Genomic DNA, 19,901 nt, shown 5'->3' on the forward strand with positions numbered 1-19,901 from the left:
ATCATGCAAATACTAAATATCATATTCCTTGAAATCCAGCCGGAAGTTGCGGTAACTCCACCTGGTGGCCTTGAAAAGCAAGACGGGTCTATTGTGGTTTTTCACAACCAACGGGGGAAGCAGGCTTTTTGTGATCCGGACTAAAGCGGATTAGACCAGAATAGTTGTTTTTGGTCATACAGGTCAAAACTGAGAGCTGCGGTCATTCCTAATATTTGTATTATTTGTACGCGCAAGGATGTCTATTATGTCCTTAATAATTATCAGAATGCATGTTTTTCAATCTACATCTTCAAGCTACATTTTAGCAAGATAGCATCAGAGCATATTAGCTATGTTTTGCGTTGACATTAAAACTATAAGAAAAGTACGCCTGTTATTTAGATCTATTTACGGCCCGGTGGGATATGTGTTAACGTTTGAAAAGAGATGGAACGACCCGAAAATGACAAAGGTGCGTGACTTTTTGGAAATCCTGATTAGGTCTTTTGCGCACCTTGGTGTGTGTTTGGCCTACGTTTTTTATGCACATCAGTATGCAACCATTTGTCTTACTGATCTCGATCGGCCAGAACCATACCTGTCCTAAGTTAATAGAATTGAGATAATGGATCTGCATGATGTTTTCATTCTCATGCGTGTTTATTCTACTTGTAGTATTTTAGGCAGTATCCGGTTGTTTGCAAGCTGGAATAAACCCGACATGACTCATTGCGTGTAGCTCTACACAGGCTCGCTGCAAATTAATATCAAATGTCAAATACAGTACATTGGGTAGTTTAATAAATAATCTGTCAATTCTCTTCTTGAAGGGCCAGTAGAGGGCTCCCAGACACTGGCGTTTCCCAATCAGTCTAATGATGTATGCCTGTCTTTGGAACAGTACTGCATATACCCACTATGCTTATTACTGGTTGATGGTGAACATAATAATTTACCCCTCTCTTTTGGTGTGTTTGCAGATCCCCTTATACCAATTTCTTATTTACGCCTTTTGGCCCCTCCCCTGCAGCTTATGTCAGCTGCTATGTGGCAAGTTGTGCAGAAAGGACTTGTCGGGCATTATGGGATGCTGGAGGAGTTTGTCAGCTCAGTGACAGAGATGGTCCCAGAGCTGCTAAGTTACCGACAGAGGGCTCAACTCATCCTGGGACTGAGAGCCCGGGTTAGTGTCTGTGTGTATGTGAATGTCTGTGTATACAGTGCCTCTCAAAATATTCACCTCCCGTGAACCTTTCCCCATTTTACAACAAGAATTCATAACAGATTTAATTAGCAGTTTCTGCCATTGATCAACAGGGGAAAAAGCTTTGTGTCATTGTCTTGCTGAAAGACGAATCTTCACCCCAGTGTTAGGTCATATGCACTGGATGAGGTTTACTTCAAGGACCTCTCAGTATTTTGCTAAATCTTTTCCTCAATCCTGACCAATCTCCCAGTCCTTGCCACTGAGAGGCATCCCCGTAGCATAATGTGGCCACCACCATGCTTCACGGTAGAGAAGGCTTGTGCCAAAGTGGCGCTTAGCGTTAGGCCAAAAAGCAGGCTATTGTTGAAGTGTCTCCCAGGTTCAGTGTCTCCCAGTTCAGCATTGGAAAACCTAACCGTTGCTATTATCCTCTTAGTGGTCTCCCTGACGTCTCACCGCGATACTCTGTTTTTGGGGACGGCATGCTGCGCTGTATAATCTCCTTTTCATAACTATGGACTTTACTGTGTTCAGAGGATGTCAAATATCTTAGATCCTACCCCTGACTGGTGCTTTTGATTAATTTGATTCCGGGTATACTTCAGATGTTCCCTCGTCTTCATGATGTAGTGTTTGTTAGGAGTTGTGCTAACCAACTCTGGGACCTCCCAGTGACCGGTGTATTGAATCTAAAATCATGTAAAACGTGTTTACACCAATGGTCATTCAGGTGTGTCATTTCAAAGGTGGGGTATACTTATGCAATTCTGTTTTCTATTTGTTATTAATGTAGAACTATGTAAATTTTTTGAATTAATCAGTGTCAAAAACATTTCGATTTGATGTTGCAATAATATGTGGAAAAATCCAAGGGGGGAGGGGGTGTGTGTTTGTGCATATGTACGTGTTTTTTGTAGGCCTTTGTACATGTGTGTGGGTGTATACGTATGTATGAATATTAAATGTTGGGGACATCGTTACCATTCGTTCCATCTAATATGATGCACAGTTGCTGAAAATGACAAATGTAAACCAGAAGTGTTGCCAAGCATAGGGTTGCAATGGCTTTTTTGTGTCTGTAGCTGGTTCTGGAGTTATGTCGCGGTGATCACCAAGTCAGTCCTGAGACTATCCAGCCCCACCTGGACAGAATCAAAGCTTCAGTGATTACACAACGGGACAACTTTGTGAGTGATTTACTGTAAATATGAGCCTTCATTTATACCTATTATAATAGGAAGAAATATACACACACAGTTTAGGAAATTAATCTCCTAATTAACAAACCTAATGTCATGATACATCTACAGTATCTTCCTTTAAAGGGGATTAACGCAGAATATGTAGATCTAAATTCATAACTGGTTGAATTCATAAATCGCTTAATGTTTGGACTGTCTCTATGCATGCAACTCTCTCACTAATGAATAGCAGGGTCACGCTGTCAAGCTTGCTGTGTCGTCTGGTTCCATTGCTCTCACCCCACTAATGTGATATGAAATTAGGGTTGTTCTGTCACAGTAAAAATCCCAATTTGGGGAAAACCAGTCAATTGTGGTATATACCATATACTTTATATGTAATGAATGTCAGTCATAGGTTTTAAAATTGACTTATTTTTCTAACATCTCCAAAAACAACTTGTGCTATAATCTACAATGTTGGTGTTGGTTTATAACCAAATAATGAAGACAAACAATATATCTCTGTTGCTACTTTTTTATGAAAAAGCATGATCTAGTAAAATCTACAGGTTAAAGTTGCAGGTATGGCTAAGACGGGTCGCCTATGAGTGCTTATTTGAAAATGTATTGAATAAAAATGACAAAGAAAACAAACAATTGGTCTGCTTAAAAAAAATAAATAGTTAATGATAGATATGTTGATATATGACTCTGCTCACCTAGATGAAAAGGGGATGTTGGCTGACTGTTTGGCTGAATATAAATTAATTGATACATCCCATTTTGGGCTGGATATGTACTATGTTGTTTATAGGTATGATGCTTAATATGTTGTTTATAGGTAGAATATTTAGGTAGCCTGGAAATTCCAGGTTTGAAAGCGAGTATTTCTAATGATATAGGGCACATAACAGCACATACATGACATGTTAAACCGTTCCCAGGGACCCGTTTTGACTCTTTAACGCCACTTTAGTAACCACTGGCCAGAAATCTTGGCATTTATCTTTAACTCTTTAAAACTGCCAGCTAAAGATGGGACCCTTGATTTTGCAGGTGAGTGATCCACAAGTAGAGGAGTCTGGAGCCAATTTTTTGGATCTGGTGCAGACCCTGCTAAAAGATCCAGATGTGAAAGGTCACTTCTTCCAGGTGAAGTGACACATGCACATTCACTCTCTTTCCCCGTCTCTCGTCCTACTACGTCTCTCGTCAGTTGTTAATTTCTTCATGTCTTCTCAACATGCAGGAGGTGTTCCCAGTGCAGTTTGGCCAGAAATATGACACAGCACTAGAGATCCTCCTTTGGGAGTTCCTGTCCAGACTGGAGGAGCTTCTGCCTGTTCCAGATTTTGCACAGGTACTGTCGTTTAACTGTACACCCTAATCCACCAGACATAGCTTTTGTTGTCTCTGAGCTACCACTGCCAATGCTCACCTGTGATAACTCTGTGCTCTTTCTCAGATGGCGTCTTGGCTAGGTGCTGCCCCCTCTTTTCTAGATGAGTGTTTGCGATCAGCGACACCCCCAGAGGAGATGAAGGCCTTAATTGATCATCACAGAAATCAGGGACACATTGACATCAAAGGTAAGTGTCATGCATGACTCATGAACTTTGCTGCTTTCATTAAAATTATGAATGTCTCGTTGGACTGTTTGTGGTGGGGCAACTGGCAGTGATATACTGAAACCCTCCTTTCTTTCTCTTAGACTCTTGCTCTTTACCAGTGGACGACCTCATCCTCTCCACTCTCTCCCTCCCTCCAGACACAAAGCTTGTGGTTGCTGCTGACATTCAAGCACTCTCTGGTCACTTGCAAGAGTCCACACTCTTTTCAGATTGCCAAAATAAAGATGAAATTATTGAGATTCCCATTGCCCAGTATAGTCTAGAGAAGAGTGAAAGGAGGATATCTGAGAGAACAAGACAAAGAAATAGACAGAGGGAGAAAATTGAGACTGATGAACTTGTGGATCAGGAAACGTCATTTTTGTCAGCTTCTTGTCGGCCGGGAGATACATGCACCATTGACCTCTCACTTCCTGAATTGTCACCTCATGTTATGGTTGCTAGTGAGGATGGTGGAGAGAGTTCACTATGGCAACAGGGTGAAAGCTCCTTGGTCAGTGAGAGGAGGAGAGGGCACACTATGACCCGGAAGAGGAAAATGAGTGACAGTTTGGAGGTTCCCCGAAAACGCCAAACTGATTCACCTCTCTTTCAGTAAGAACAGATTTTGAAATGGCTCATATTGATTTGTCTCCCAGTATTCCATTGATGTCATTGCATTTTGTTTCGTGGTAAATATTAAATTAGCTTTGTGTGTCTTTGGAGCCAGTCAGTTAGGGAATCCGCCTGGTGTTCCTGAGCACGACAGTTAACAGTCATTCTTTTTCACTCCCGCTGTAATATTCCCTCCAGGTTGTTTCTGTAAATAATAATTGGTTCTTATTCATCTTGTCTTATAAAAAAAATCTGTTTCCTAGGGATTCCCCAGTGAATATCGAATCTTCTAGTGAATCTCCCCTCATCTCGATATGGGGAGAATACACAGGTGTGCAATCTCTGTATTCATTCAAAAATAACTGCAAGCTCAATGAATGGGAAATGCCAATACATTTCTGTTTATCTATTCTCTGGTGTCAAGAACCTCAAGGAACTACCTATCCCATGACAACTGACACCAAAGTCCCTTGGTCAGATGACGAGACTCTGAGTCTGCTAGATATTTGGGGGAAAGACTCTGTGCAACGAGTTCTGAAAGGCTGTGTCAAGAACCGCCACGTGTTCACTCTAATTTCCAAAAGGATGTCTGAGAGAGGCTACATGAGAACGGTGGAACAGTGTCAGACCAGAATCAAACGACTGAAGAACAGCTTCCGCCAGTCTCTCCAGCAGAAGTGAGTACATTACACACTGTTAGAGCAATTGAAACATTTCATTTTAGTCAAGGAACGTCTTTAGGGAGCCATCCCTAATGAAAATGTTTCTCCATGTTCTCACACTGAAATCATGCCCAACATACAGAGTGGAATGCAAATTTTATCACCAGCTAGAGCGAATACTTGGAAATGTGACCCCGTCACCAGTTACTGAGGTCACCTATGATGTGGAAGAGGTGATGGATGACCCACTGGAAGACTCTGAGGATTGGGGGTTCCTCGGCCACTCGGGTCTAGAAGAGATGGGTATGGTCAGATTGTGCCTTTCCTGGTAAATCTCATAATATCGACTCTTGGGAAAGGGGCTAATATGTGGTTGCATGCAGCATGTTGCCCAGCACCTTATAAACGGGTCAAGCTTGTTGAATAATACAGCAAATTTTCCATGTGGCTCTCTGATTAATCGGAATCAAATGATTAACAGTCTGTGATCCCAGCTCATGTTTGTTTTTGTCTCCCATTGAAGGAACCAGAAGTGTTCCTTGGACAGACTCTGAGACCTTCACCCTTATCAACATATGGGGGGAGGACAAAATGCAGCAGGAATTGAGGAGTATGCATAGAAACGGGCAACTGTTTGCTGTGATATCGAGTAAGATGGCTGAACAGGGTTTTATCCGAACTGCAGAGCAGTGCCAAACTAGGGTGAAAAGACTGAAGGCGAGTTTCCGACAGTGTTACGAGAACAAGTAAGTATGTCAGTTATTTGGGAGTCCCTCCGGGATCTGTGCTCGTACCATCACGTTTCTTTCAACATCCTATGATGGCTTCAGTGTTGTCTATTTGAGCCAGAAGCAATTACTTGCTATGCTCGTTCTGTTCTTTCCCCAAATGTAGTGTGAAGGGAAGAGAGCAAGTAGAATGTAAGTTTTATGACTTGTTGGAGAGAATACTGGGGAATGAGCTTCCCTCATATGTGGAGGTGGCGGACAACTCTCTTGACATTGACATGGAGTCTAGAGAAGGATGGCCCGCGGACAATGAGTGCTCTATTTACTCCTACCAGGAGAGAGGTATGGAAATTGTCTGTAATTGTTGACCAATACCACATTCACTATAGATAGATCTGTATAGATAGTAGGACATGGTAGAAACGTAACGCAACATATCAGATGTTGACTTCTCACAAACAGTGTTTCAACCACATATGGATAAGATTGATGGAATGGATTGGCTATTTCCGACTCACCCTTTGACCCTGTTCCCTCTAGAGGCTGCGGTGGGGATGCCGGACGACAGGAAGAAGATCCCCTGGGCCGATGGGGAGACTGTGATCCTCCTGGAGCTGTGGGGAGACCCCACCGTGCAGCAGAACCTGAAGCGCTGCCCGCACAATGGTCACATATACTCTGATATCTCTGAAAAGCTCAGCGTCCGTGGTTTTTACCGAACGGCAGAGCAGTGCCACACGCGGATAAAACGCCTGAAAGCCAGCTATCGCCAGTGTCAGGAGAGCATCAGGTATCCCTTCATTATTAATATATGTCAGTTTCCCGTACTGGCGGTCTATGGTTGCAGAGAACAAACGCAGACCTGTGATCTAATGCCCCGTATGGTCTCAGAGACAAATCACAGCCACCCACTCCTTTGATCTAATGCCCTGTATGATCTGAGACAAAACACAGCCATCCAGACCTGTGATTTGTCTTTCCATTTGTGCTGTCCTTAGTTCATCTGGGTCTGAGCGGGTTGATTTTAAGTTCTACGATATGTTGAAGCAAATACTTGAGAGGGAGCCACCCTCCACCAGCACAGTGATGACATACCTCACCAATGACATGTCAGAGGACTCAAACAGTGACTCACTTCTAGGTAAAATATCACCTCTTTATAAACTATGCACATATTCCAATATGCTGTCCCCTCTACACAATAACTTAATGGTTTGAATTTAGAGTCTACAGAAGCAGATGACGATAACACAATATCTGAGCGGGCAACAACAGGCTCATGGTCAGAAGCTGAGACCTTAGCCCTTATTGACATCTGGGGGGAGGAGGAGGTCCAGAAGGTTCTGAGGGGCTTGGTCCACAATGGTCACGTCTACGTTGAGATTTCGGAGAAGATGCACGACCGAGAGTACTCCAAGACCCCAGAGCAGTGTCGATGGAAGGTCAAGTCTCTTAGGAACAACTTCCGTCAGTGCTACGACAGGAAAAAGTATGTGAACCAACAGATTTACATTTTATAAACGTTTATCCTTTTTTTGGTCTATATTTTCTTTTCATCTTCATTTGCTCAAGAGAAAAAAACAGTGCACTCATGTCCGACCAGTAGTCAAAGACATCTTTTCTAAATGTCTTCCTTCTCTCTGCTGTTGTCAGAAGTGGTAGAAGCCGGGTGGAGTACAAGTTCTACAGTCGGCTGGAGGAAATACTTGGTCATGAAGCGATCGCCATCGACGAGTATGACGAAAGAGACCAGGACCAAACAATAGACCAGGACTCAGGTGGTGATACCTACTGACCGTTATCGATTTACACGGAACTCAATCCAGTCCATTTCATACTCCGTCAATCAGCAAAGCAGTTTGTGGTAATGTCCAGAGGTTCTCTCGGTGCAGGGTCGGACGGGATGAGATCCACCCCGTGGTCAGAGCCTGAGACGCTGGCCCTCATCGAACTGTGGGGAGACGACGAGGTCCAGCGAAGCCTCAGGGGCTGCGTGCGCAATGGGCACATCTTTGCAGAAATATCGGAGAAGCTGGCCGCCATGGGGCACTTCAAAACAGCAGAGCAGTGCCACTCGAGGATTAAGCGGTTGAGGAAAACGTACCGACAGTCTCTCCACAGCAGGAGGTCAGTGTGTGTTTTATGGGTACCGTGACTCATGGTGCCAACATTGTGACCTGTTACAAATGAAGCCTTCAACTCCCTCTCCTTTTGGATGTAACCACAGGAACGGAGGGGAACCTTTGATCTTTAGATACTACAGCTATCTGGAGCCAGTGCTAGGCAACAATACCCTCTCACCCGAAACAGAGATTGTTGATTTGTGCGATGACTTCACTCCAGATCCCAATGAAGAGGAAGATCAGGCAACACGTATGGCGCTTCGTTATTACCTCTGTCTTTACTGAGTTTTTACAGAGTTTTTGACCGAGTTGGTGGTTAGTGAAAGCCACGATGAGCTTAATATAAAACCGTTATGAATCACTCTCTGGAGCTCACATCCTGTTTATGTCTCTATAGAAGGCCAGAGGTCATCCAGTTACGCCGTGACAGAATCTAGTAGAAAGATGCCCTGGTCTGATCGGGAAACCCAGGCTCTGCTGGAGATCTGGGGCGAGGACCGTGTGCAGCTCTCTCTTCGTGGCTGCCTGAAAAATCGCCACGTGTTTGAGTACATCTCACAAAGGATGACGGCCCAGGGCTTCATCAGGACAACTGAGCAGTGCCACACCAGAGTCAAGCGACTGAAGGCCAGCTTCCACCATGACAAGTGAGTGCAATAGAGTTGTTGTCTAGTTGTTGACATTATAAATCAGTGCAACATCAAAAATGGGGGATTTATGTCAAATCAGTGCTTCACTCAATTTGTCTAATTAAAAAACGATGTAAGTCTACTCTTGGATTTATGGCTGTTCTGTCAGCATTGTTGCGAGGGTATTATGCTCCAGCTGAGATTCCCTCTTGGAAATGTGCTGCATGTCGAATGTTCTGCTTCCTCAGAAGGGAGTGTAAGTTCTACGACCAGATGGACGAGATATTTTCAAGGGAGCTCAATGTGGAAAGTTTGGCTGAAGATTCCTTAGATAATGAGGAAGTTGCTGTCTGGGAGTCTACACTAGATGTTGACCAAAGAAAAGGTAAATAAAAAGCCATACCTTGACGTGTTCATGCCATGTTCTAGGAGTTAGTTTCTCCTTTCCCACTGTAAATAATGTGTTCATTGGATGCCTTTGTCTTCAGCTAGCCGGCGTTTAACTGATGGATCCAAGTTCCCCTGGAGCGATGGTGAGACCAAGGTTCTCCTCAGTATCTGGGGGAGTGACGAGGTCCAGGAGGATCTGAAGGGCTGCACAAAAAACAGACACATTTTCACTGAGATTTCTCAGGCAATGGCCAACCAGGGTTACCTGAGGACCGCTGAACAGTGCCAGTCCAGAGTGAAGCGGTTGAAGGCCAACTTCCGACAGTTTTGCGAGGGCAAACAGTAAGCAATGTGGATAACATGAAATTGATAACCAATAAAAGACTACAGTTTTGTGTTCATATTAGCAAAACCCATTGTTAGACAGATATATTTATTAATGATTGCGTCAATGTTACTTTTTTTTAGGGTTGGAGGAGAAAAGGTTGAATGCAAATTCTACAGTCAGTTTGTGCAGATATTTGGGAACAAGTATGTAATCTGTGACTCACTGGCTGAGGAATCACTTGGCGCCACAGGCAAGGGAGCGATCCCAGGTGAGAAACCTCAAGAGACTGTTAGAGCCATTCTCAGTATGGGCAGCAGATTGGCTAGTGGTCAAGAGCATTGGGCCAATAAGTGAAAGGTCTCTGGTCTAAATCCCAGAGCCAGTTAAATTGTTGTCCATTGTTTCGCCCGTGAATTAGGCAAGTCATTCTGGATAATAAAAGTGTCTGCTAAATTAGGAAAACATTTCCCTAATGTTACTTAAGGCTGTTTTTATAAGCCATGGGAGCTTTCTAAACATTTTGTTTTCTGTTAAAGGCTCTCCAGAATCTGTCAGCTGTCAGTCACCGTGGGTGCCGGATCTGCCCTGGAGCATTGAGGAGACGGAGGCCCTCCTCGACATCTGGGGCACTGACCAAATCCAAGAGGACCTGAGGGGAAATTCTGGACTGGACCAGATCTATAGCGAGATCTCCCAAATGATGGTCGGCAAAGGCTTCATGAAAACAACAGAGCAGTGCCAGTCAAAGGCGACTCAACTGAACCTGAGTATTATTCCAATCTCATGATGAGCAAGCCAAGCATGAGAGAACAACTCGGTCTGTTTTATTGCATCACAGGACAGATGCATGACTTCTGGGAAAGAGCTTTATAAACAATCAGCAGGGCTTGTCTGTCCAGTCCTGTGTTATTCTCAGAGACAGACATTGTATCCTATCAAAGACACATTGGCTTTGTGGGGTATTCCTGAAGAGACTCAGTGTCCTTATCACTCTGTTAGGAGGAAATGGGCCGCAGATATATTTTAGCTTTTATGTTTGAAACATGTTCACGAGCAATGAAAAAGTGTAAAAATTATATTTTAGTCATTGAGCAGACACTCTTAGCCAAGCTACTTAAATCAGTGGTTACGGTTAGGTATGTTGCTCAAGTGTACAATGACTATTTTCTTTTTACCGAGGTGGACTGGGGATTCAAACCAGCAACCTTTCAATTACTGGCCCTAACATCTAAACATTAGGTTGCCTGCTGTCCTTAAAGATAAAAGCTAATCAAACAATAGAGAGAAGAGGTGTCAGCCCAACTACACTAACAAATGAACACAGATTGAAACAAGAACGATAACGCCCTTGGCCGGACCCCATTCAAACATCTGTTTTTTATCTTTTTTATAGGTGCTTAAATTTCAATGTCGTTGACTATCTGAATGTTTCTTTTTGTTTTGTATGTCAGTGCAAGTTTACTATATTGTGATAGTGCCCAAGTAACTGAGTGAATCCTCTGAAGACAAATGGTCAAAACAATATTAGTCTTGACATCTTGATTTTTATATTTTTCCTAGCTAAAGGTTTGCTATTATGTATATATTTGTGTATTGCATGCTCATTTTGTGTGTGTTAGAGAACTCCCGGGTGTATTTGTAATGTTCCACATGAAACAGGAGTTGGAATCCAGTTGCAGAGTGTTGTTTATTATAGCTGTAAAAGCACAAGGCACAAAACAGTCATGGATAGACTAAATATCACAATATGGAATCCCAAAAAAGGCAACGGTACAAAATCTCTGGGCAGGTAGCACAGTCTAAGGACCATACAGTAGTCAAACACACAGGTAGTCAAATAACAGTCATATCAAAGGCTTAGTACAGTATGTCTAAGAACAGCACAGGTTTAAATAGAACCTAATCAACAACAGGTGTTTAAGAAAACAGGTGAAACCAATAGCGATAATGACCTGAACCAAACATAGAATTTAAGCTACTAGAACAATATAGAAAAACGGAACTGATACCAAAATGTCCATGCTAAGGTTAATGTCAGAAATCAAACAAACAAGGGAAAAGGAAACACAAAGAACCTCACAGTATTTGGAACTAAAAGTGAGCTAGTTTTACAATAATTACATTTTAATGGTGTTTCATTGATTCTAATAATTAGCTAGATGAAAAGCTAAATAAGGTTAGTCACAACTGCAGTTGGAGGGAAAACCTACAGGATAGTAGATCTTCAGGAACAGGGTTGGGCAGTCCTGCACTAATCTAATCTACAGTGGTGTGAAAAAGTGTTTACCCCCTTCCTGATGTCTTATTCTTTTGCATGTTCGTCACACTTAAATGAGTCAGATCATCAAACTAATTTTAATATTAGTCAAAGATAACACAAGTAAACACAAAATGCAGTTTTGAAATGAAGGTTGTTATTATTAAGGGAAAACAAAATCCAAACCTACTTGGCCCTGTGTGAAAAATTACCCCCCCCAGGCCTGATTACTGCCACACCTGTTCTCAATCAAGAAATCACTTGAATAGGACCTGCCTGACAAAGTGAAGTAGATCAAAAGATCCTCAAAAGCTACACATTATGCAGAGATCCAAAGAAATTCAGGAACTAATGAGAAAGAGCTCAATTACTTTCTATCAGTCTGGGAAAGGTTATAAAGCAATTTCTAAAGCTTTGGGACTCCAGCGAACCACAGTAAGAGCCATTATCCATAAATGGCGAAAACATGGAACAGTGGAGAACCTTCCAAGGAGTGGCCGGCCGACCAAAATTACCCCAAGAGCACAGCGACGACTTATCCTAGAGGTCATAAAAGACCCCACAACAACATCCAAAGAGCTGCAGGCTTCAGTTAAGGTCAGTGTTCATGACTCGACCATAAGAAAGAAACTGGGCAAAAATGGTCGGCATGGCAGAGTTCCAAGACGAAAACCACTGCTGAGCATAAATAACATTAAAGCTAATCTCATTTTAGCCAGAAAAATCTTGATGATCCCCAATACTTTTGGGAAAATACTCTGTGGACTTACAAGACAAAAGTTGAACTTTTTGGAAGGTGTCCCCCCCGTTACATCTGGCGTAAAAGTAACACCGCATTTCAGAAAAAGAACATCATACCAACAGTAAAATATGGTGGTGGGTGTGTGATGGTCTGGGCCTGTTTTGCTGCTTCAGGACCTGGAAGACTTGCTGTGATAAATGGAACCATGAATTCTGCTGTCTACCAAAAAATCCTGAAGGAGAATGTCCGGCCGTCTTTTCTGTGCCTCAGGCTGAAGCTAACTTGGGTTCTGCAGCAGGACAAACACCTCTGAATTGCTCAAGTAAAACAAAATGAAGACTTTGGAGTGGCCTAGTCAAAGTCCTGATCTGAATCCTATTGAGATACTGTGGCATGACCTTAAAAAGGCAGTTCATGCTCAAAAATCCTCCAGTGTGGCTGAATTACAACAATTCTGCAAAGATGAGTGGGCCCAAATTCCTCCATGGTGCTGTAAAAAACTTATTACAAGTTATCGCAGACGCTTGATTGCAGTTGTTGCTGCTACGGGTGGCCCAACCAGTTATTAGTTTGTAGGGGGCAAAAGCTTTTTCACACAAGGCCATGTAGGTTTGGATTTAGTTTTCCCTTAATAATAACAACCTTCATTTCAAAACTGCATTTTATTGTTTACCTGTGTTATCTTTGACTAATATAAACATTTGTTTGATCTGAAACATTTAAGTGTGACAAACATGCAAAAAAATAAGACATCAGGAAGGGGGCAAACACATTTTCACGCCACTGTATGTGATGATCTTTCTGTTACCAGCTGTTACCACTTGGGGGAGACTTTTTTTAGATATTGCATATTGACTGGATCCGCACAGGAGACAGAAGCACCTGTTCCCTTGTTTGCTTACTCATGTGTCACTGTGGCAGTTTTTCTTTCATTTTTTCCATCATGACAAGATTGTCATTCTAATGAATTCTGTTCTCAGCATTAATTGTTCATAGGAAGACAGTTTGCATATTAAGGATGTTGACAGCACATGCTATAGTGCTCTAGGACTGTATATAACCCTGTGAGTTCAACACTTCATTTGTGAGACCTGTTCTTCATGACAACAGAACCAACAACAGCCATGACTTTGATCACCATTTTCATCTGGATTTTTACACTCTATGTTCAAGGTAATATTTATTACAGAAATGAACACAGACAATTCCTTCCTAAACTTTTAACAATAAATTAAATGCTTTTGTAAAATCATTAATTCATTACTAATAACGGAGTAATGTAATGTCATTTACATCTGTTTCAGAGTCCAGAGGACAGATCGTTGTGACTCAGAGTCCTGCATTAAAATCAGTTTCTGTGGGTCACTCAGTCAGTCTCAGCTGTAAGACCAGTAGTTCTGTATACAGTGACAGCAATGGACAGTACTTGGCCTGGTATCAACAGAAATTTGGAGAAGCTCCTAAACTCCTCATATATTTAGTTAGTACCCGTTCCTCTGGGACCCCATCTAGATTCAGTGGTAGTGGATCTGGGAGTGACTTCACTCTGACCATCAGTGGAGTCCAGCCTGAAGATACAGGAGATTACTACTGTCAGAGTTTACACTTTCCTAATAGTGTCAGGACGTACACACAGTGATACAGAGTCGTACAAAAACCTCCCTCAGTCAGATTACACAGTGACTACTGGTACAGCTGGGACTTACTGCAGGTGCTGATGGGGAAGAGACAGTGGTATGGAACACTGCTCAGTAGAGGATGTCAACTCTAACATGTGACAACAAGATTAGAAACTAATCATTGGAATAACATGTTCTGTGATCATTATCCTGACCTGAATTAACTCTGTTGGTTATGACTCCCAAGGGCACTTACCCGACTTAGTAGTAATAATGAACAATACATTATATATTAACAAAAATATATTATTAGTAATCCACATAACTTACTGATGCCTGGATCTGTCAGTGGGAAACAGACATAACAAGATAAAAAAATGGTCTAGTCATTGTATCTATAACAATAATTAGGTAACCCTTGTTAATTGTCATCGATTAGCCTCCATTTAAACCAGTCTAACCTCTCCACACCTGGCCCATTCTGAGGGGTTTCAGGCAGTGAACCAGTGAAACTAGAATGTGAGCTGTGGGAATGAAACATATTTGCATAGAAATGGCTGGATGCTTCCTCTTTTCTCATAATACATCACCTCTGAAACCAGATGTTGACCCTGTTCCCAGGAGGTTGGAGTTAGAGAAGTGACTAGCTTGATGTGTTTAAAAATAATATAGGGCACAATTCTCTGTTTACAACATTAAATATGTTCTGTTAGGATGGTGAACTTCGATAGGTGTATTGAATTACAAAATTTTTAAAGAAAATGTTTGGTAAAAATATTATTGGATTCATTAAAAAAGAGGATGACAAAATGTTCTCCAGAGACATTTTTATTTTCAAAGATTTATACTTCAAAACGTATTAATGTAAACTTACAGCATTAAAAGCCGTACAGTATCTGAAATGAATTTAAGCAGAATGTATACAATCTAACACTAATACAACAGAGAAAAATGGATAGACAAACATTAAACAAGAAAAGCCCCATTTTAATCTACTTGAGAGTGAATGGCTGACCCCAAAACAAAGCAAAGGAACAAGCGTTCTCTCCAATGAGGGTTGTGAATGACAGATCCTAGCCTGAACAGTCATCCTTTCTCAGGGTCTGAGTGACTGGAGGCTGGGAGGTCTGGTGGGCCTCACAGGTCACCGTTTCTGCCTTGGTCCACTCCTGGACAGTCAGAGTCAGGGTGCTGCTCCAGGTGTACAGGCCATCCTTATCCAGGACCCCACGACTGCCATTGTGCTTCTGGCTGTTGCCGTTCACTTTCCAGCTAATGGTCCAGTCTGAGGGGAAGCCCTTGTTGGCCAGACACAACAGTGTGGCTGTTGTCTTTTTGGAAAGCTCCTCGCTGGAGGGAGGCAGGACAGTCAGGGTCGGAGGTTTGTTACCTGGAAAAAAACACAATTATATTAAAACAGATCTTTTGGGAAATAGATTAAATTTGTCATATTTTCATCAAACTTTAAATCACTTGGTAATATGATTTGGAATAAATAACTTCTATTAAATATATACACAGAAATCATTCAAGGATAAAGTGTATAACTTTAGTAATACCGAGAAGATATACAGACGTAGTTTTAAGAATGTATCTGTTGAAATGAAAGAATTCTGAGAAATCAAGGCCTTTATGTAGAAACATAACTGAGACGCTTTATGCAATGTGTATTATAAATGAATACAATGGCAAACTACAATAAGATTCAATATAGTCATTATTTGAAAATGTTTATGATTTAATCTGCATATAAAGCTCTGCAAAAAGATTTTTTTTTTTATCTAAAGTCCTTGATTTCTCAGAATTCTTTCATTTTAACAGAAACATTCCTAAAACGACATCTGTATAACTTGTTGGTATTACTAAAATACCCACAACATTTTCTATTTGAAAATGTTAATGATTTAGTCTGCATATTTATCACACATGCAAATGAATGCTGACATTTTTATATTTTGATTTAATAGCCTATTATTTCAAAGAAGAGTTTCAGGATGTTAAAAATGGTTTTGGTAGGGGCAAGACTAATGCAAGACGAATGCCCCTACTAACACTCTACTGCAGTGCTACAAATTTTATAACTGGTTGTTGATAAATCTTCTAGACTTTGGGAAAGCTGAATAATTTAAGTACGTTTTCAAGGCTGTTATTAAAATCAAGACCTCATATGAAATGTTGCCAAATGCAATTGGGTATTCTTCAATGGAATTTTTTATGAAGGAATAAAACCAGAAAATAATCTCTATTATAAACACGTAATTATATTGATATCAAAAAAGTGAATAGAAATGTTAACATTGTTTACTTACTTCCAACATCGAGTCTTGTGCCAGTACCAAAAGTCAACCACGGTGATACAACCTCTATTACTGGTCGTACAAAAACCTCTCAATGATGTGATGATGCCGCTCTTATGGTGAAATCCCTCAGAAACAGTCAAATTCAACACAATTTCCCTTCAACAACCTCCAAAGTAGAAAAACTCTTAATTCAATCTGTTAATACAATTCGTTAATAAAAGTTGCATCTGAAATCCAGATATGTTTTTTTTTTCTTTCTTTGATGTATGGTACACAGAACCTGTGTCTAACCATCAATCCAGCATTTGTATTTCATCGTATTGTCCTCGCAAAAGATGATTACCTACAGAAAGCCATCTTCAACACATGTTTTGTATACTTCTAGTTTATTTAAAAGTGGTGATTAAGTCCCAGACAACCCTACCAGAGGAATGCTACCAGCTTTACTTTGCAGAACAGTTCAGTAACTGATTTGAGGAACTTCTATAAGAATACACACATGACTGAACAGACAGTTAATCTGATCAGAATAAAAAGTTACAATGGAAAGCGGTCTGTATTTTTATGTAATATGTACTTGTTTATTCCAATAAATTCTAGCATGTAGGATATAAAATGCCATTGATAGTAAGAACCTACATGGAAACTGAAAGAGATTGGAGTCATTCATTTGCATTAAGCATCTGTCCCATTAATGTGTTTATAGCCCTGTGAGAGGTCCTTCATGACCACAGAACCTACAACCATGACTTTCATCACTGTCTTCATCTTGATGCTTCTCATGGCCTTTCAAGGTCAAGGAACCATTGAACTCTATATGCACAGTACGTCCTGGAAAACTCACTGCAAATGTAATCTAATGTTGACATTGTATTGTTCCATTTCCAGGATCCACAGACTCAGTCTCCTGCTATGAAACCTGTCCTTCCAGGTCACATTGTGACTCTCCACTGTAAAACCAGCAGTAATTCATTAAGTGATTGTTGAAACGGACATTCATACGGACATCAGTGTTTATATTGGTATCAACAGAAATAAGGAGAAATGCCTAAACTCCTGATCTACTGTGTAGGAACTCGTGCCTCTGGGACTCCATCTAGATTCAGTGATAGTGGATCTGGAAGTGACTTCACTCTGGCCATCAGTGGAGTCCAATCTGAAGATACAGGTGATTACTACTGTCTGATCTTCAACCGTCCCAATGATGTGTTCACACGGTGATACAGAGTTGAACAAAATTCTCTCTCAGTCAGGCTGGAATGGTGCATTAAACATTAACTGAACCACAAAATAAAACATGAAATATATCAGTGATTCTGACATGAGGATTACTGATAAACTGTCACCAAATGATTCCTGAACAGAAAAAAGACCAGATATCAAACACTACAAAACATTTATTTAAATACCAATATAAAGTACATCCACTTAAACAGGTTTTAGGTTTCCCTGGATCTTGCCATGTTCACCTTTTTGTAAATAAATGGATTAAATACAGGTGTTTAAAAATATATTTTCAATCCATTAGCTACTTTTCCACCCCATCTGCTATGGCGTATGTGGAATAGTTGAGATTAAAATACAAAATATCTTAAATGGATAGCATAATTATAATAAGTTCAGAATTGCCCAGTCAAGGTGATTCGAAAAATGGAACATTTAAAAAAACATTTAAAAAGTTCTTATATAAATGTTATGAGATATGTAAACTCCATAAACCAGAGTAAAGATATCATCAAGTTTCCATCTAGACATTCTCTACACGCTCATGATCCTCACTGTGTTTTATAGCTGTACCAATCATAGCACCTTGACAGACTGCATCACTGCTTGGTGGGACAGTAACCTGTATTCAATCCCCTCAATCAATGGTATATTGGCATTTTGTTCTATGTCGTGAAGCTTTGCCCCTATGGGCGACGCTCCACTCATAGAACTTGGGTTACGAAAGTAACCATCGGATTTCCACTACCAGAGATATAGAACAGAGATATGAATCTCACAAATGGAAGAATGCATTCATTGTTGACATTTTCTAGCTGTATCATGCAGTTGCGAAGCATGTCACAAAAGCCCAGTAGAAAGACAGAAAGTTTGTTGAGAAAAAGCTAATTAGTATGCAATTTCCTGATTCCAAAACAAGATGACATTACAAAGTGTAATTTATTACTTGTTCACATAATTTGTGCTAATGTTAGTTTTTTGTGCTAGTGACCATTTAAATCCAATTCAGTCCTTGTAGGAGTAAACACCTTGTCTCAGAATTACATAAAATCCACCAATGGGGATAATTGCCAATGTACAGGTAACATAACCAATGTGTATTAATGCTGTTCCAGTGAAGTTTTCAATCTTGCCCAAATAATATTTGGTGCTACTCAATAGGATCACTCTATTCACACCCACTGGATAACCACTCACTCAAACTCCATTTTCACAGAGAGGATGTTGAGAGCCCATGCTTGAGTGCTCATGGACTGTATATAACCCAGTGTGTTCAACACTTCATTAGTGAGACCTGTTCTTCATGACAACAGAACCAACAACAACCATGACTTTGACCATCTTCATCTGTATTTTTACCCTCTTTATTCAAGGTAATATAATTTACAGGATTAGACCCTTACAATATTTACCTAAACATATTGATATCAAATTTTTTTACTGTGAAGTAAGTCATGAATAAAAATATGCTAATTAACTAATAATATATTGATATTTACATCTATGTTTCAGAGTCCAGAGGACAGTTCGTTGTGACTCAGAGTCCTGCATTAAAATCTGTTTCTGTGGGTCACTCAGTCAGCCTCAGCTGTAAGACCAGTAGTTCTGTATACAGTGACAGCAATGGACAGTGGTTGGCCTGGTATCAACAGAAATTTGGAGAAGCTCCTAAACTCCTCATATATTTAGTTAGTACCCGTTCCTCTGGGACCCCATCTAGATTCAGTGGTAGTGGATCTGGGAGTGACTTCACTCTGACCATCAGTGGAGTCCAGCCTGAAGATACAGGGGATTACTACTGTCAGAGTTTTCATTATCCTAATAGTGTCAGGACGTACACACAGTGATACAGAGTCGTACAAAAACCTCCCTTAGTCAGATTACACAGTGACTACTGGTACAGCTGGGACTTACTGCAGGTGCTGAAGGGGAAGAGACAGTGGTATGGAACACTGCTCAGTAGAGGATGTCAACTCTAACATGTGACAACATGATTAGAAACTAATCGTTGGAATAACATGTTGTGTCATCATTATCCTGACCTGAATTTACTCTGTCGGTATGTTGGCTATGACTCCCAAGAGCACTTACCCTACTTAGTAGTAATAATGAACAATACATCATCATCATCATAATCATTTTCTTCCGCTTATCCGGGGCCGGGTCTCGGGGGCAGCAGTCTAAGCAGAGATGCCCATACTTCCCTCTCCCTAGACACTTCCTCCAGCTCTTCTGGGGGGACACTGAGGTGTTCCCAGGCCAGCCGGGAGACATAGTCCCTCCAGCGTGTCCTAGGTCTTC

General features: G+C 41.0%; 1 protein-coding gene and 1 long non-coding RNA gene across 3 annotated transcripts; one reads left to right on the forward strand and one right to left on the reverse strand.

Moving 5' to 3' along the window:
* Positions 1-75: 75 nt before the first annotated feature.
* Positions 76-11,126, forward strand: zgc:113263 (TIN2_N and Myb_DNA-bind_4 domain-containing protein). 2 transcript variants are annotated; one of them, XM_010887180.5, is made up of 23 exons: positions 76-454; positions 963-1,165; positions 2,272-2,376; positions 3,430-3,525; positions 3,623-3,733; positions 3,839-3,962; positions 4,085-4,598; positions 4,862-4,929; positions 5,023-5,275; positions 5,403-5,563; positions 5,784-6,006; positions 6,155-6,330; positions 6,529-6,778; positions 6,987-7,129; positions 7,213-7,477; positions 7,642-7,766; positions 7,881-8,115; positions 8,216-8,361; positions 8,509-8,758; positions 8,989-9,125; positions 9,229-9,472; positions 9,599-9,726; positions 9,995-11,126. In XM_010887180.5, exons 1-23 carry the CDS (start codon positions 430-432, stop codon positions 10,243-10,245), a joined length of 4,233 nt encoding a protein of 1,410 aa, XP_010885482.3. In that variant the 5' UTR covers positions 76-429; the 3' UTR covers positions 10,246-11,126. The 2 variants fall into 2 exon arrangements, with proteins under 2 accessions (XP_010885482.3, XP_019898289.3); XM_020042730.3 differs by having other exon boundaries at positions 1,013-1,165.
* A 3,762-nt stretch (positions 11,127-14,888) lies between these two features.
* On the reverse strand, positions 14,889-16,486 carry LOC114833967. The gene is made up of 2 exons (XR_004575212.1): positions 16,386-16,486; positions 14,889-15,466 (listed from the first exon to the last, which is right to left on the reverse strand). It is a non-coding gene; the product is annotated as an uncharacterized LOC114833967 (long non-coding RNA).
* Positions 16,487-19,901: the final 3,415 nt, after the last annotated feature.

The sequence above is a fragment of the Esox lucius genome, chromosome 23, assembly GCF_011004845.1.
Source record: "Esox lucius isolate fEsoLuc1 chromosome 23, fEsoLuc1.pri, whole genome shotgun sequence".
NCBI lineage: Eukaryota > Metazoa > Chordata > Actinopteri > Esociformes > Esocidae > Esox > Esox lucius.

Bases quoted from the DNA above. Each gene is read 5' to 3' on its own strand.
- zgc:113263 (XM_020042730.3), top strand. From the start codon at position 335: ATGTTTTGCGTTGACATTAAAACTATAAGAAAAGTACGCCTGTTATTT. The intron at 3,963-4,084 runs GTAAGTGTCATG...TCTTTCTCTTAG, and splicing joins GGGACACATTGACATCAAAG to ACTCTTGCTCTTTACCAGTG. The intron at 4,930-5,022 runs GTGTGCAATCTC...TCTGGTGTCAAG, and splicing joins GATATGGGGAGAATACACAG to AACCTCAAGGAACTACCTAT.